General features: G+C 40.9%; 1 protein-coding gene across 1 annotated transcript in view; it reads right to left on the minus strand.

The window, feature by feature from the left end:
• Window positions 1-11,989: 11,989 nt before the first annotated feature.
• LOC143987476 (cofilin-2-like) overlaps window positions 11,990-18,990 on the minus strand; it is a 45,513-nt gene continuing 38,512 nt past the window's right edge. The window contains exons 3-4 of the mRNA XM_077486212.1: window positions 17,211-17,287; window positions 11,990-14,554 (exon numbers count right to left, since the gene is read on the minus strand). Coding sequence (XP_077342338.1) covers window positions 14,445-14,554; window positions 17,211-17,287 — 187 coding nt within the window. The 3' untranslated portion in view covers window positions 11,990-14,444. The remainder of the gene's footprint in view (window positions 14,555-17,210; window positions 17,288-18,990) is intronic.

Genomic DNA, 18,990 nt, shown 5'->3' on the forward strand with positions numbered 1-18,990 from the left:
ATAACCATATATAAATTAGTGAGCATGTGTGCATAATGTAAAGCACATATAAAGAACTTTGAACATAAAAATTAACCCTTACAACATAAATTACCGTTATGTGGGCCTCTATCGGCATAAAAGAAAATTAAACAAAAACATCCAGTATTTAAACAGTGAGTCCATATACATAAACCACAAAAACGATTATTATAAAGTGTGAAGATGAAGTCCTTCCAAAACTAAACCACCAGCATAAAAGAAAATTAAACAAAAACATCCAGTATTTAAACAGTGAGTCCATATACATAAACCACAAAAACGATTATTATAAAGTGTGAAGATGAAGTCCTTCCAAAACTAAACCACCAATTAAATACTGTGATCTAGATGAGAGACCATAGTTCAAAAAGGACACACCTACATTGTTTTTTGCAAGTGCCTGTGTTGACCGGCCTTTGTTTGCTTAACCACTTGACCACAGGGCACTTAAACCCCCTTCCTAACCAGACCAATTTTAGTGGTATTTAATTACTGCTGGGTTTTTTATTTTTTGTGCTATAAAAGAAAAAAAAGACTGAAAATTCTATAAAAAAATGAATTTTTCTTAGTTTTTGTTATAAAATTTAGCAAATTAGTAATTTTTCTTCATACATTTTGGCCAAAATTTATACTACTACATATCTTTGGTAAAAATAAGTACAAATTTGTGTATATTATTTGGTCTTTGTGAATAGAGTCCACAAGCTATGGTGCCATTATCTCAAAATTGATCACACCTAAAGTATTGATGGCAAAAAACCCTTTTTGGAAAGAAGACAGTCCAAGGTATTTAGTAAGAGGCAGGATGAGTTTTTTGAAGTTGTCATTTTTTCCCCACAATTCTTTGCAAAATCAAGATTTTTTTTTTCTTTTTTTTTCACAAAATTGTCATATTATCAGGTTATTTCTCACACACAGCATACGCATACCACAAATTACACCCCAAAACACATTCTGCTATTACTCCCGAGTATGGCGATACCAGATGTGTGAGACTTTTACACAGTGTGGCTACATACAGCGGCCCAACATGCAGGGAGCGCCATCAGGCGTTCTGGAGCACCCAGGCCAATTCTGACACGTCTCTCCTACATGTAAAAATCATCATTTATTTGCATGAAAATTACATAGAACCCCAAAACATTCTATATTTTTTTTAACAAAGACCCTAGAGAATACAATGGCAGTCATGGCAACTTTTTATCTCGCACAGTATTTGTGCATCAATTTTTAGAACCCATTTTTTTGGGAAAAAAAAACTGTTTTATGCTTTAAAAAAAACAAAACAGTAAAGTTAGCCCAATGTTTTTGCATAATGTGAAAGATGAAGTTACGCCGAGTAAATAGATACCTAACATGTCACCCTTCAAAATTGCATACGCTTGTGGAATGGTGCCAAACTTCGCAACTTAAAAATCCCCCTAGGCGACGCTTTAAAATGTTTTACTGGTTACATGTTTTGAGTTACAGAGGAGGTCTAGGGCCAATATTATTGCTCTTGCTCTAATGTTTGTAGCGATACCTCACATGTGTGGTTTGAACACTGTTTTCATATGTGGGCGGGACTTGCATATGCATTTGCTTCTGCATGCGAGTACATGGGGACGGGGCGCTTTAAAAAAAAAAAATGTATTGTTCATTTTACTTCATTTATTTTATTTTGACACTTTTTCCATCAAAAATACATTTTTTGATCACTTTATTTCTATTACAAGGAATGTAAACATCCCTTGTAATAGGAATATGGCATGACAGGTCCTCTTTACAGTGAGATATGGGGTTAATAAGACCCCACATCTCACCTCTAGGCTGGGAAGCCTGAAATATCATATTGGTGAGTCGGTAGAAACACTGGAGGGCTGCCGGGGGGGGGGGGGGGGGCTATGGCCCGGTCGGCATGTGGTTAAGGCCAGGTTCACACTGTCGTGACTTCAAAGTCACTACTTTCACAAGAAATCCCTGAATCTGACGTCCCTGCGTTACTTCATCATGGCTTGCATACGACTTCTTTAACAGAAGTCAATGCAAGTGGTATTGAAGTCACACCAAAAATAGTGCAGGAACCTTTTTCTAAGTCGGAGCGACTTAAGCCACACCGATTAGAAAGGTTCAATTGCAGTTAATTGAGCGTGCCTTGTCATGCGACTTTGAACTCTCAAATCGCATGACAGTGTGAACCAGGGCTTAAGTCGTTTTGCATCCCCATACAAATGTATAGAAATGCAAATTCTGCCTAACCACTCAAGGACTGGGAGGATTTGCCCCCTTAATGACCAGGCCATTTTTTGCGTTATGCACTGCGTCGCTTTAACTGACAATTGCGCGGTCGTGCAACGCTATACCCAAACAAAGTTGATGTCATCTCTCCTCTCCCGTCTGTGTGCGCGTTTGGGGAGGGGGGGGGGGTTGTTAGTGCAGGCTTTGGGCAGTGTGAAAGAGTGTTACAGACACTCTCAGCTTAGACAACTGCAGCAAGCAACACTGCTGGGAAGCCATTCTCTAGTCTAAATAATGTGTCTGGATTTCAGGCAGTCTGAAACCCCGGACGCATGGTTCCAAACCCGAACTGTCCGGGTGAATCCTGGACAGGTGGGAACCCTACTTGCAGTGCACTTCTAGTTCAAAGTGGATTTGCCTTTAGTGAATAACCCCCCATTGTCAACAGGTGAGGAAGTAAGGTGGAATCTTTCTAATGAAGAATAACAGTAAAAATAGGGTTTCTAACCCTTCATCCTTATATCCAAAACTAAAAAAATGTTTTGGTAGGACACAGACTTTAATACACTTTAAACCCAAAGGACACTGCCACAAAAATACAATTCCTGAAATACAAAAACAAGTATATACTGAGAATATATACTGATGCAGAACTGAAAATAGAAATGGCTTGTTCAGACTTTTTCTACAAGCAAAGTCACCAGTATTAATAAAGTGACAGTAAACAATATATTCTTATTTTTCAGAAATCATCTGTACACATCCACTACTTAAAAGGTCTGTAATAAACTTTTCATGAAATTGTTACATACTCAGTTTTTCTGTCTCCTTGTAACATCATCCATGGATTTGAAAACCTCTTCTTTTCTTCCTTACTTCTGTTTGTTGGAAATGAGCAGTTCAAAAAAAGCATTTGCCAGCCATGAAAAGGTTAATTGTATCCAGTCACCAGGGATATTCTAGCAATGAAACATTCATTGCTAAAAAATCCCTGATGACTGAACATGATTAACCTTTTCATGGCTGGCAAATGAGATCCCAGTTGGAAGTGAAGTGTATGATTAACCATTTCATTGCTGGCAGATAATTTGTGGAAATGCATGGTATTTCCACCAGTGATTTGTTAACAATGAAATGGTTAATCTTGGTTAATCATCTCTTGCTGGGTGCCCAGGGTTCCAGGTGCTGTGATCTGTGGCAGCTGGCATCTCCTTGACTCGGAGGGGTGTGGAGGTGAGAGGATAAGTGCTGGGGGCACTTTTGGAGCAGAGAGGACTTGTGCTAAGGTGGGTGTTGCTAGAGGGGGGGGGGGGGTGCACCCTCACCTTCTAGCACAAGTCCTATCCACTCCAAATGCACTTATCCTCTTACCCCCACACTCCCCAAAAACACTCTTCCAAGTATACATCTGTTAACTTGCCCCATCACTCCCCTTCCTGGTCATTGTGTCCCCCATCCCTGTAGTCTCCATACGTATTGTATTACTACAATATCAGCGCAGTGCATGGAGAGCAGTGTACCTCTGCCCTGGCTTCTCCCCCTCTCTGTGTATAGGAAAACATTGGAGTCGGGGAGCAAGGTACAGTGTATGACAGGCAGCCAGCGGAGAGAGATGCAGGCTGCCATATAAAGAAAGTATTGCTATGTGTGGGACTCAGTCTTGACTCGCTGGGACACTGGGATTTACATAAAATTTCAGGATCGTCCTAACAAATCCCTGACAGTTAGGAGGTATGCCCTTCCTGCTGTCTTGGGCCGCGGAACACCAGGGCCATGTTGTGACCCTGGTAGTTCCACCACTGCCTCTAGTCTATCTTTCCTACCTTTCTTACAGTGGGACCATGTAGAGTGAATGTAGCCTTCCACAAACAGATCACTACAGTAATAAAAATTTTTTTTGGAGATTTGGAGGGTACTTTTTGAGGTAAGAATAAATATTTAAAAGAATATATTTTTTAAATGCAGAATTTAGTGTCGCTTTAATACCCCTTCAAAATTAGACAACATTTCTCTTAAATTACTGGCACATTCCTCAGCCGACCCCAAGACTATATACTATATGTGTGAAGCCTAAGGATGGCAAAATGTTTAACCTCTTAGCAATATGCTTGATAAGTGATTAGCAACAGCTGGATAATTGATTAGCAACAATTGTCGCTCTAATGCAATGTCCTTGCGTAGCAGGTACACATGGGAGATGGAATGTTCTATAATCAGATTCCCCCTTGTGCCATCTCATAAGCTTTGTAGGGAACAGATCCCTTGTGTATTTTGAAGACAAGAGCTGATGACTTTTTTCAAGATCACAGGAAAAACCGTATGTGTGTCCATAAGATGAATGTTTCTATGGTCAGATGATAAGCTTTGGAGCCAGGTAGGCTCAGACTGGATTATTGGTGGATTACTGGTGGGTATCATGTGAACACCTTTTCTTTCCAGACAACAGGGATCTTGTGACCGTTTTCACAGAAGACACCCTTGTATCATCACAAATTAAGTTTCTTCAGTATAGGATCATACGGGTTGACCTTTTAGCTGTTACATAGCTAGCACTCATTCAGATGGTAAGTTGGCATAACATCTTTCATAGGTGAGGGTAAAAGTGACACCACACTCAATTCACAAAGCTTTAACAAAGGGATAAGGGTCTCTAATTTAGCCATGCTATTAACATTCAAATCTCATTGGCCTAAAAATACCTTTCACTTTTCAGAAAATAAGTATACTTATCCTATGATGTTAGCTTTGTGAATTGTGTCTAATGGGAAAACACTGAACAACAATGTGTAGTATAATGGTTTATTGGTTAGCATTGCTGTTTGTGCTATTAGAATTATTGGTTCAGTTCCTTTTGTAGGCAATACTTTCTACAGTTGTTATGTTGTTCCTTTGTTTGTATGACTTCACTCTCTTAAATGTATCTTTTTTTTTAAAGTTTTGGATAGAGTGTAGGCCATAAATTTCATTTCAGGTTTTTCATTTTGGATTTTTCCTCATCTACTGTCACGGGGACAGTAGATGAGGAAAAATAAAAAAAAATGTAATTACCAGAACAGGATTAGGGAGAAATCTATCAATAAGGACATTTGTTTGGGTGGAAAATTTCTAAAAGGGGACTGAAAAAGTTTTGAGATGCTTTTAAAAAAAAAGATACTGTTTTTTTTATTCGAATTCGTCTGTAAAAGCTGTCACATACAACAGTTTACTGACTGGTAAACTGTATGTGTATAGGTATGGATAAATTAGCTGCTCTATTCTTGGGAGTATGAAAAAACAACAGTCCCTCCTTGGTCTGCTCGGGTGGGTATTGCCCTGGCAGCACACCCTCTGTGCAGAAAAAATTCTTGTGCTTACAAAATTTTTTCCTAATACACAAGCTTCTTTTGTCCATCCTGCACGGGTGGCAGCTCCACATAGAGTTGTGTTCAAAAGTTTGCATAACCTGGCAGAAATTGTGAAATTTTGAAAATATGACTGATCATGCAAAAAAAAAAAACAACAGTCTTTTATTGAAGGATAGCAATCACATCAAGCCATTTATTAACACATCGTTTTTTTGGATCTTTTTTAAATCATAATGGTGACAGAAATCGCCCAAATGGACCTGATAAAAAAATGTACATACCCTGGAATGTTTGGCCTTGGTACAGACACAGAAGTTGTCACACACAGGTTAAAATTGCAATTAAAGGTTAATTTCCCACATCTGTGGCTTTTTAAATCATAATTAGTGTTTGTGTATAAATAGTCAATGAGTTTGTTAGCTCTCACATGGATGCACTAAGCAGGCTATACACTAAGCCATGAGGAGGTAGAAAAGAACAGTCAAAAAACCTGCATAACAAGGTAAGGTAATAAAAATTTACAAAGATGGAAAAGGATATAAAAATATACCCAAAGCCTTGAATATGCCAGTCAGTACTGTTCAATCACTTAATAAGAAGTGGAAAATTTGGGGATCTCTTGCTACCAAGCCAAGGTCAGGTAGATCAAGAAAGATTTCAGCCACAACTGCCACAGGAACTGTTTGGGATACAAAGAAAAACCCACAGGTAACCTCAAGAGCAGCCATTCTCAGCCAGGGTTCCGTGGAACCTTCAGGTTCCTCCAGAGGTGGCTAGGGGTTCCTTGAGATGTGGCTGATTTACCTCCTGTTTGATGATGCCTACATATTTCTGAGCCAATGCCACTTTGAGGAGCCAGTGGTATGACACCAATGATCTTTATAGCACTCTGTAAGGGGGCTATTCTTACACGGACCACCAAAGTAAGGGGCATTGTTCCCCCTTTACCCCGAGTGAATGTGTTTTATCAGGGTTTCCCCGAGACCTGAAAAAAATTTTAAGGGTTCCCCTAGGCTAAAAAGTTTGAGAAAGGCTGCTCAAGAGAAATACAGGCTGCTCTGGAAAAAGATGGCGTGGTTGTTTTTAAGGAGCACAATACGATGATACTTGAACAAAAAGAGCTGCATGGTCAAGTTGCCAGAAAGAAGCCTTTACTGTACGAGCTCCACAAAAAAGCCTGGTTACAACATGCCCAACAACACCTTGACATGCCTCATTGGCTTTTTTGTGGCATTGGCACAGTAAAGGCTTCCTTCTGGCAGCTCAACCATGCAGCTCTTTTTTGTAGAGCCTGTATTTCTCCTGCAGTTACCAGTGGGGTTTTCTTTGTATCCTGAGCAATTCTTCCACCAGTTGTGGCTGCTATCTTTCTTGGTCTACCTGACCTTGGCTTGGTTTTAAAAGAGCCCCTAATTTCCCACTTCCTAATAAGTGATTAAACAGTACTGACTGACAAATTCAAGGCTTTTGATATCTTTTTATATCCTTTTGCATCTTTGTAAAGTTTCATTACGTTGTTACACAGGTCTTTTGACTATTCTTTTCTACCTCCTCACGACTCCTTGTCTAGCCTGCTTAGTGCATCCATGTGAGAGCTAACAAACTCATTGACTATTTATACACAGACACTAATTGTGATTTAAAAAGGCGCAAATTGTGGGAAATTAACCTTTAATTGCCATTTTTTTTTTTTTTTAAACATATTTTATTAACATGCATCATAACAGTTACACAGCGTGGATCAATAGTTGGTGTGCAGGATTACAGAACATTTTGTGACAATGTATCAAGTACTTTGTATATACAACGGGTGTCAAGATCCGAGCAGTAAAGCAGAGTGGTCATGAAATGATACATTCAAAAATGCACAACAAATGTGTGAACTGGAAGAATATAAGGTAATAGACACTTAAGGACGAGGTAATGAACCTTCCTAAGTTTGTGGGTCAATCCCGGATAGGGATCGTCAGCTTGCGTGATAGACAATTTTCGGTGAGGGGGACATAATAGGGGTCGGGGAAGGAAGGAAAGAGGTGTGAAAGAGAGACTAGGAGGAACAGGGATGGGGAAGTGGAGTGAGGCAGGAGGGGTAGGGCTGGCCGGCGCGCCCGGGCACAGGGGTCCATAAAGAAAAAAGGTTCGGGCAGTATTGAACATGTTACAGTGGTGTGAAAAAGTGTTTGCCCCCTTCCTCATTTCCTGTTCCTTTGCATGTTTGTCACACTTAAGTGTTTCGGAACATCAAACCAATTTAAACAATAGTCAAGGACAACACAAGTAAACACAAAATGCAATTTGTAAATGAAGGTGTTTATTATTAAAGGTGAAAAAAAATCCAAACCATCATGGCCCTGTGTGAAAAAGTGATTGCCCCCTTGTTAAAACATACTATAACTGTGGTTGTCCCCACCTGAGTTCAATTTCTCTAGCCACACCCAGGCCTGATTATTGCCACACCTGTTCACAATCAAGGCATCACTTAAATAGGAGCTGCTTGACACAGTAAGGTCCACCAGAAGATCCTTAAAAGCTACACATCATGCTGAGACCCAAAGAAATTCAGGAACAATTGAGAAAGAAAGTAATTGAGATCTATCAGTCTGGAAAGGGTTATAAAGCCATTTCCAAAGCTTTGGGAATCCAGCGAACCACAGTGAGAGCCATTATCCACAAATGGCGAAGACATGGAACAGTGGTGAACCTTCCCAGGAGTGGCCGGCCGCCCAAAATTACCCCAAGAGCGCAGCGACGACTCATCCAAGAGGTCACAAAAGACCCCACAACAACGTCCAAGGAACTGCAGGCCTCACTTGCCTCAGTTAAGGTCAGCGTTCATGTCTCCACCATCAGGAAAAGACTGGGCAAAAATGGCCTGCATGGCAGAGTTCCAAGGAGAAAACCACTGCTGAGCAAAAAGAACATCAAAGCTCGTCTCAATTTCTCCACAACACATCTTGATGATCCCCAAGACTTTTGGGACAACATTCTGTGGACCGATGAGACAAAAGTGGAACTCTTTGGAAGGTGTGTGTCCAAGTATATCTGGCGTAGAAGGAACACTGCATTTCATAAAAAGAACATTATACCAACAGTAAAATATGGTGGTGGTAGTGTGATGGTCTGGGGCTGTTTTGCTGCTTCAGGACCTGGAAGACTTGCCGTGATAAAAGGAACTATGAATTCTGCTGTCTACCAAGAGATCCTGAAGGAGAATGTCCGACCATCTGTTCGTGTACTTCAACTGAAACGAACTTGGGTTCTGCAGCAGGACAATGATCCTAAACACACCAGCAAGTCCACCACCGAATGGCTGAAGAAAAACAAAATGAAGACTTTGGAGTGGCCTAGCCAAAGTCCTGACCTGAATCCTATTGAGATGTTGTGGTATGACCTTAAAAAGGCCGTTCATGCTCGAAAACCCTCTAATGTAACTGAATTAGGACAATTCTGCAAAGATGAGTGGGCCAAAATTCCTCCAGGACGATGTGAAAGCCTCATTGCACGTTATCACAAACGCTTGGTTGCAGTTGTTGCTGCTAAGGGTGGCCCAACCAGTTATTAGGTTTAGGGGGCAATCACTTTTTCACACAGGGCCATGATGGTTTGGATTTTTTTTCACCTTTAATAATAAACACCTTCATTTACAAATTGCATTTTGTGTTTACTTGTGTTGTCCTTGACTATTGTTTAAATTGGTTTGATGTTCCGAAACACTTAAGTGTGACAAACATGCAAAGGAACAGGAAATGAGGAAGGGGGCAAACACTTTTTCACACCACTGTATATCAGTAGTCTGATGTATCTAAATGGACATCAACAGGCAAAAAGTGATCGGCCCATGGTTGCCAGATTTTATTGTGCTTGGGGAGACGGTCTAAGAGTTTGGCTTCAGTCCTACTGTGAATCATGGCCTGTGTTACCCTATTTTTAACGGCAGACAGGGGTAAAGTTGGGGATTTCCAGGCGTGCGCTATGGTTTGTTTCGCTGCAGTGGTAAGCTGGAGAAAAAGTTTCAGTTGATTGCGAGTGCAACATTCGGGTGATTTATTAAGTAGAGCGAAGACAGGGTCTGGCTGTAAAGTGAGTTTAAATAAAGTGGATGCCATGTGGAAGACCGCTACCCAGAATTGCTGGGCTACCGGACACGTCCACCAAATGTGCAGGTGGGTGCCAACAGTGTTACAGCCCCTAAAACATAATGCCGAGTATCCTGGAACGTATTTGGCGATTCTAGCTGGAACTAGGTACCAACGCATTAATACTTTAAAATTGGCCTCTGAGGCGACAACATTTTGAGATGCGTTCTTGGTATTAGTCCAAATCTCGCCCCAGGTGTCAGCGTCTAGGTCTTTAGACAGATCAGTCGACCATCTTGTTGCGTATGGTGGGAGGGACGGGGGGGGGGAGATTAAGGTGAGCATATAGTTGCGATATGATACCTGGGGCATGTGGGTCTGAGTCGCATATTTTTTCAAAGAATGATATGTGGTGTTGGGTCGGGCTAGGCTTAGGAAGGGATTGTAGGAAATGCAATACCTGAAGGTAACGGAAGTATTCCGCACGGGGGAGGTGATACTGTTCATGGAGTTCGTGGAATGTTTTTGGCACTCCGCCCCTCAAGAGGTCTAGGACTCTGGTTATGCCTGCTCCGAACCAGGTTGTAAAGAGGCCTGGTTCAGTGAGAGCCGGGGGGAAGAGCGGGTTACCAAAAATAGATAATAGTGGGGTGTGCGAGGATATGAGTGCGGAGGATTTGCGAGAGGTGCCCCAAATTTTCAGGGAATGCGTAGTGACTGGGTTTGTAAGGGAGCCCCTCTTGGAACGGGGCAACCAGAGTAGGTTAGAAATGGCAATGGGGTGGACATCTACAGCTTCAAGGCTAACCCACAGGGGGATTTCCGACTTAGCGTGGTAAAGAGCTAGTTGAGCTACCTGAGCAGCTCTATAATACAGTAAAAAATTGGGCACCCCTAGGCCACCCTGTGTCTTGTGGCGGAAGAGAACAGATCTAGCAATTCTCGGTCTGGTCGGTTCCCAAATATATTTAAGTGTTTTATTTTGTATGATACGATGAAAGTATGGGGGAACCGTGATAGGGAGAACTCTATAGAGGTAGAGTAATTTAGGTAGAAGAGACATCTTGACCGCTGTATTTCTACCCAGCCACGAGACACAAAGCGGCTGCCATGAAGCCATGATGTTCGTAAATCTCTTGAGTAAGGGAAGGTAATTTGTACGGTAGAGGGAGGACGGGTCGTTCGTCAATTGGATGCCTAGGTAAGGGATGGATGATGTGGACCATAAGAAAGGAAAATTACTTTGTAGCCGTTTAAGGTCAGCTGTTGGCAGGGACACATTGAGGGCCTTGGACTTAGTTTGATTGACTTCTAGGCCTGATATTGCAGCAAAGCTATCTAAAAGTTTACAGAAGTTTGGTAAAGTAATGTGGGGGGTTGTGACGAAAAGTAGAGCGTCGTCGGCAAACAAGCATAACTTATGTGTTATTGAGGCTAGCTCGAGACCACGTATGTCGGGATGAGCTCTAATCAGAGCCGCCAGAGGTTCTATTGCTAACGCGAATAGGATGGGGGAGAGGGGGCATCCCTGTCTCGTCCCCCTTTGAATGGGAAAGGGCGATGAGCGTGAGCCAGCATATCTAACGTAGGCTTGGGGATAGGCATACAAAGCGTTTATCCAACTTAGAAAATGGGGGCCGAAACCCCAACGTTGTAAAATATAGTGAAGGTATTGCCAGGATACTGTGTCGAATGCTTTGCGTATGTCAAGCGAAAGCAAATGCATTGGGATGTTTCTCGATTTTGCTATATGCTGGATGAGGATCACACGACGGATATTGTCACTAGCTTGCCTCTGGGGGATGAATCCCACTTGGTCTTTATGTATCAATCCACCTATAAGCGGGTTTTTAATTGCCATTTTAAACGGTGTGTTCCACCTTCTGTGTCTGTACCAAGTCCAAACATTCCAGTGTATGTTAACTTTTTTTCAGGGCCATTTGGGTGATTTAATCGCCATTTTAAACGGTGTGTGCCACCTTCTGTGTCTGTACCAAGGCCAAACATTCCAGGGTATGTTAACTTTTTATCAGGGCCATTTGGGTGATTTCTGTTATCATTATGATTTGAAAAGGATCCACAAACTGTGATAATAAATGGCTTCATGTGATTGCTATCCTTAAATAAAAGAAAATTTTTTTTGGCATGATCCGTCATAGCTTCAATATTATTGCCAAAATTTCACAATTTCTGCCAGGGTATGCAAACATTTGAGCATGACTGTAAATCACATTTTCCATGTTTTTTTCACCTTAATCTTTCAAAATGTTATATTTGAAAAAGATACAATTTTTTTTTCAAAGTGGCAAAACACAAAGAATCAAAATCAAATCATATTTGCTTGACTTTATTTTACTTATAACATTTTATAATTTTGTCAGTTTTCAGTAATGTAAAATAATTTAGTTGAATTAAGCAGGTTGCATCACCATTCTGTACATGTCATACATTTAGAAATACAGATTGTAAAATTCCCCACATCACACAGTATTACTATCGCAGCAGGTGGATATCCTTGAAAGATGAACATATCAAAGCCAGCCTTACAACGTGGTAACCAAACATAGGAGGTACTACAGCAAAGGAACACGTTAGGACGTGTGGAAGAGTAGGAGTGTGTAGGTGTAGGAGTCTTTGGTTTCTACTGATCTCAGAGACATCAGCAAGCTTGTACGCAATAAAAGTGTTGAATAAATGTAGAATATATATATTCCTGAGCAGATATACATATTCCTGGCAGGAAACGCATATATCCAACTACAGTGATGGGCAGTATTCAGAATAGAAATGGGATATTGGCAATGCTTTAGCTACTCAAACATTCCTTCACTAATAGGAATTAAAGGTTAAGCCTCTAAAAACACAGGTAATATATATTATTTATAGAGTTGATGATTTTATTGACTTATTTAACAGTATAAAAACTGTCAAGAATGTTAAGTTATTATTAATGCTTTTGATGTCCTACAATGGTGAAATGGTATATAAATAACAGATGTCTAATTTCGACATTTACTTTTCTAAACTTTTCAACCACGAGGCTAGGTGGACATATATTGATTTTGAATCTTGCCAGCAGGTTATTCCTCATATAAGGTAACATTCAAAATATACTTTCAGTTAATGTACATTACAAATAGCTTTGCATTTGAAAAGCTTGCCTAGTACATATGACAGAGTTTTGTAAAATATAAAAAAAAACTGTACTGTAGTAAAATATTTAAACCAAGCTACTATACATATCATCCTAAGTGGAACTTAACCCCAAAAATAAACTTGTAAATGTCAATCAAAGGAATGCATACGAGAATCATGTGTGAGAATCATGGGAAATATGTGTTTCGGTGTGAGCGGTAATCCTTTTCGCAACATAGCTTGTGCCCATTGGAAGATTTTCCCTTACCTCCCATTCAGGCCACAGCTGAAAATTGTTGGTTAGTGTCTTGGTGACATGGGTGTATCTAAAACTAAAATGTTTTTTAGTTTTGGACAGAGTGATGAGAGGTTGGAACCACTTTTTTAATGCTATTTGAGTTTTCATTTTCACCAGACGAGAAAATTAGTGGAAAAAAGAACATTTTGCATTGTCCTTAGCCCTTGTACACGCGGTCAGAGATTCCGACGGAATGTGTCCTATCGGACCGTTTTGTCGGATATTCCGACTGTGTGTGGTCTCCATCGGACTGTTTCCATTGGAATATCCGACGGACCAACTTTTCCAACTTGCCGGTAAAATTTTCAGACAAAATGCTCCGATCGGACATACTCCGATCATTTGTAGCCTACTCCGACGGACAAAGTGCCACGCATGCTCAGATCAAATTCATAGACCAAAGCTATTGGCTTCTAGCCTCAACGTAGTCCCGTCCTAACGAAATAACGTCATCACGTTATGTACAATCGGATTTTCCCACCGTGTGTATGCAACATCACTTCCGGACCGCTTCCGGAATTAATCCGTCGGAATTACTCAGATGGATATGGTTGTCGGAATCTCCGACCGTGTGTACAAGGGCTTAGAGTAAGAATGGAGGAGATTTTTTTTTAGTGGGGACACTTGTTTAAATAGTAACTAAAAGGGATTCCCTTAATTTTGAAAAGATTCCTCTTAATTCCTGTCCTGTGTACAAGGCAGGACATGAACAAAAATTCCCCCTGAGATACAGATGGCAACATAAATTTACATGGGTTTAACCATTTCCTAATTTATCCACCCCTTTAAAAATGAAAAGTCAGCAGCTACACATACTGTACTGACTTTTAACATTAGGACACTTATCTGTCCTGATGTCCAGCAATGCCAGCACCGCAGCCTGGTTGAGTGCTGCCACCGCCATTACAGGTAAAGAAACCCGGCAGTGTAGCCTTTCGGCTTCACGGCCGGGTCCTTACTGCGCATGTGCAAAGCATGCTTTTCTCGGCAAAAGGGGAAAGAGGAGGAGGGGGGCTGAGCTGCTGACGTAATTCGCAACGGCCCGGTCTCCCAGAGGTGGGGACAGGGTACCTGTAAAAAACAGGTACCCGCTCCCCCCTCCTGCCGAAAGGTGCCAAGTGTGGCACCGAAGGGGGGAAGGAATCAGATAAGCGGAAGTTCCACTTTTGGGTGGAACTCCACTTTAAGATATACCCTATTCTACCCTAACAGAAACGCATTGCTGCCATATTGTGGTACTTCTGGATGTGTACTGTAATTTAATTTAAAATTCTCAATTTTGAGGCTTAGTTCCACCTGAAATAGTATTGCTACATTTGCAAGCTGTCTATGTTACTGGCACTGAATGGCTGTCTACATGTGATGACCTTCCAAGGATTTAATTTTGCCACTTGTTAGTTTTTGTGCCAGCTGATCGACTGTAAGGTCATCTTGGCTATGAAGCTCCCACTGTTTGTTCACTCCTAAACACAGAGAAAACAAATTGTTACCAATGTAAAATAGTACTTCCATAAATATTTAACAATATTAGATCATATAATTAGTTCATATCATAGAAAATAAATTGACTTCCTTCGTGCTAGAATGTGATACTTACCCATTGCTCTTTTACCTTTCTCTTATTGAATTACTGACAAGTCTTAATTACTTCTCCCAGGAAACCATTTGTCTTAATAATGGTAAATTAATAGAACATATTGCTTTCTGAGAGGTATTTTTTATTTATCATTGACTGTTATTCGAATTTCTCTGTGTTAGTATATCATTCCTTAAACAGCATACGCAAATGTTCTGTCAAAGACTAAAGAAGTCCTCCACTCAAGATGGGCCTCACTCCCTGGAATGTCCCTTTGTGTGCCTGACAATGGTCTCATAAGATATGACAAGACTTGGCTATAGGTACATTATCATTTTCTGATTGGTTAGCTTTATAATCCGTTGATTGGTCAATGTATGTGTATTGTCATTGGCCAATTTTAGTCAAATATATGTCCATCTAATGCTGTACTAAAAAACAAAACAAAAAAACAGCAGGATCATAAAAGGCTAAGCTTTGTGAATGACATAAGCAAGTAGAGGGGCATTGACACAACACTAGCATTGGTCTGTCTGGTAACCTGCTAGTTTGGGTGATTGGCTGAAAGTACAGCAGGAATTGTGCTATCCAAGGAAGAAAAAAGAGTGGCGTTTTCATAAGTCTATAAAAGGAGGATTTACCTAATTGCACCAAAGAAAGACTACAAAGGTCCTCAAAAGGTATGAAAAAGATTGTGTCGGAGTTACAATTTAGGTATATTATATTGTGCATGGTAGTGGGGAAAATTGCAGACAGCACATCCAAGATACATGAGGTTTCTTTGTTTATTTTAATTTGAAAACCCCATCAAATTATATGGCACAAAACATTTTGAGTACATTTAGGAGAAAAAACCCAGTGCAAGCTTAGGTTTCTATCTGCAGATTTCCTCTTAACTCATTGATATAGTGTATATGTCTATATCTTAGCTACTTGAAATAGTGTATATGTCTAATACTTGATACACTATATTACCAAAAGTATTGGTACGCCTGCCTCTACATGTACACAAACATTAATGGCATCCCAGTCTTAGTCCGGAGGGTTCAATATTCAGTTAGCCCATCCTGCAGTTATAACAGCTTCAACTCTTCTGGGAAGGCTGTCCGCAAGGTTTAGGAGTGTGTCTATGGGAATGTTTGACCATTCTCTCAGAAGCATATTTCTAAGGTCAGGCACTAATGTTGGATGAGAAGGCCTGGCTCCAAGTCTCTGCTTTAATTCATCCCAAAGGTGTTCTATCAGGTTGAAGTGAGGCCAGTGAAGTTCCTCCATGTCAAATTCGCTCACCTATGTCTTTATGGACCTCTTTTGTGCACTGGTTCAAATTATTTGGTGGCGGGGGGGATTATGGTGTGGAGTTGTTTTTCAGGGGTTGGGCTTGGCCCCTTAGTTGCAGTGAAGGGAACTCAAGGCGTCAGCATACCAAGACATTTTGGACAATTTCATGCTCCCAACCTTGTGGGAACAGTTTGGGGATGGCCCCCTCCTGCTCCAACATGACTGCATACCAGTGCACAAAGCAAGGTTCATAAAGACATGGATGAGCGAGTTTGTGGTGGAAGAACTTAAATGGCCTGCACAGAGTCCTGACCTCAACCTCCTTGTATCAGTGCTTGACCTTACAAATGCACCTCTGGAAGAACGGTCAAACATTCCACACTTCTAAACTTTGTGGACAGCCTTCCCAGAAGAGTTGGCCAACTCAATATTGAACCCTATGGACTAAGACTGGGGTGCCATTAAAGTTCATGTGAGTGTAAAGGCAGGCATCCCGATACTTTTGGTAATACAGTGTATTTCAGAGGTGAGTCATCAAGCATGGAAAGAAAATAAGAACTTGAGTTGTCCATAGCAAACAATCAAGACTCTACTTTTGTCCTCCAAGACTCCACTTTGTTTTTTGGATTATCAGACACTATGAGGGATTTGAACCAATGGTACCATGTTTGAGAACAATGTGAATACCAAAACTATAGAGAGCGTAAGGATCTTTCAACTTTTCGACTTTTCCTTGTTCAAGAAACCACTTAAACCACTTCCAACAACAAGGAAGGAATGGGGATGTTTTTTTTTGTCAATATATCTATTATATTTAGTCAGCTTTAAACTCTACCTTTATATTTTTGTTAGGTGAGTTCTCCCCTCACATTCTGTTATTTCTTACACCCAAGTGATGGAAAATCTCCCTCATGGAGGCAGTGATGACAATAAAAGCCTGACAGAGGATTTAAACATTATTCACTACACTAAAAAAAATGTTTTTATTAGACTCTGAGGATGATTTAGTAAACACAAATACACCCTGCAAGGGAATTTTCCAACAGAGCTTAATGAATGTGGTGGCAAGGAGTACCCAATCACATGCAAGAAAAAAAAACAGCATTTGTTTGCACATGATTAGACGATGGAAGTCAGAAGAGCTTTACCCCATTCATTAAGCTCTGAGGAACAATTCCAAATGCACTTGCAAAAAATTTTTTAATTTGAGTTGGGTTTTATGTATAATTATGACATCCAATGTAATCCGATTCCCCTTGTACCTGAGAATGCTTGTTTTAGGTAGGGTTTTGAGCTTGCAAATAATAGCTTCTCCTTAATAGGTGCATCTTCCGGAGCCCTGTAGATATATAAAATATATTACTTAATAATAATGACCTATAACATAAATGTCAGAAAATCTAAACATTGGTGAAAAGCAATGTTCAAACCATATGTGTCACCTGGCATCAAAATGTATGGTTTCCCATGCAGAGAAAAACCAGATCCTTTTTTCTTCTGTAACACCCTGTTACAAGTTTTCTACTCTTCCCTACTATAAAACTAAAAAAAAATGCCTGGAGTTTGGCTTTCAGCATACTGTCTGTATAGACACAAAGCATCTCAGACCTGGTGTCAGGTCACCTAAGACCAGGTGACAGATGCACTCCGTAGGAATCGGAAGTGCACCGCTACGATAGTGGACCCTAGGACTGACTGCTGCGGATTGTACCCAGGAAGGTTCAGGAAGCAGGTCTACTGGATCATTAACACAGATCCCAGTTGGAGCTAGAGCATAGATTCCCTAGGGCGCGGAGTCTAAGAGCCAGCAGGTGTTCACCAGTGCCTCTAGTGGTGAGGATGGATTGCGCTGCAGTCTGGCTCCAGGTCGTGGCCTCTAGGGTCTCACAGCTCATGCTCACAGTAGACTACAGGAGAAGGACACAGCAGGCTGGGACAACAAGGATAGTAAAGGGATAAGGCAGAAGTCAGGGCAACTAGCAGACAGGAACAACAGAGTAAAGACCAAAGTTTCAGGGTCACAGGCAGACAGGGATAGTCGGGGACATGCCAAAAGTTCAGGGTCACAAGCAGACAGGAATAGTCGAGAACACGCCAAGATCGGTAACAGAGACAAACTTAGAGCACACGGCAAGCAGGAAACAGGAAGCCAAACACAAAGTGAATACACAATGGTTGATCAGCACCGCTGGCTTGCAGTGCACAGGTTAATATAGGGTTCCCTGATAGGGCCTGGGGTGGAGCCATGCTTAGAGGAGAGGTTATAAAAACCACCAGGTAGAAGTGGCTGGCCTCTTAGTCTGAACACATGAGGAGAGGTAAGCAGACAGAGGAAGATTATTGCATAACCATGACATCTGGTGATTACCATACAGTGTAGTTCCAACATTAGTGCAGTGAAAATTCTTCACTACAAATCCAAACATGCCAAACTGCTATATTGAATTTACATTTTACAACTTTAAGAATCAAAATAAGTTTAGGATCACCCGAGTGATCAATTGAGATTAAAGATTGAGGCTCCATGCCCATTGGCTTAAAAAACGTTGCTTCTACAGGAGTTTTGTGTTCTGCCTCTAGAAGCAGCTCAATGTTATCCTATGTGTCCATACACATTAGGACGTTGAGAGGCATATTTTGAGTTTAACGTTTAAGCTTAATTTACAAGGGACATTTTTACAACCTCTCCTGAACGATTTGCCGTGTTTGTTTTTAGAAGCATTATTAAAATAGCTAAAAATGAAAAACACTTGTAAACGAAACGTGGCTAAACACGAGTTACCGCGTTTAGCCACATTTAGAAGAGTTTAGCGTGTGAAAAATGCCTCTAAACTCAGCATCTAAACTCATTGTTTTGCTTTCCAGAAAAGGACTCTAAACTCAACTGCCTAGAAACGACTATAAACAACCCCGTGTACATGTACTAATAAGATAACATAGAGGAGAGTTCAGGAGCAGTTGAAAAAAATGCCCAACTGCTCCTAAGAGCCCATTCACACAGGGGCAACACGACTTGTAGGCGACTTGAGTCAGGCAACTTGG

The sequence above is a fragment of the Lithobates pipiens genome, unplaced genomic scaffold (genome assembly GCF_037356315.1).
Source record: "Lithobates pipiens isolate NorthernLeopardFrog02 unplaced genomic scaffold, aLitPip1_a1.2 Scaffold_18, whole genome shotgun sequence".
NCBI classification, from domain to species: domain Eukaryota; kingdom Metazoa; phylum Chordata; class Amphibia; order Anura; family Ranidae; genus Lithobates; species Lithobates pipiens.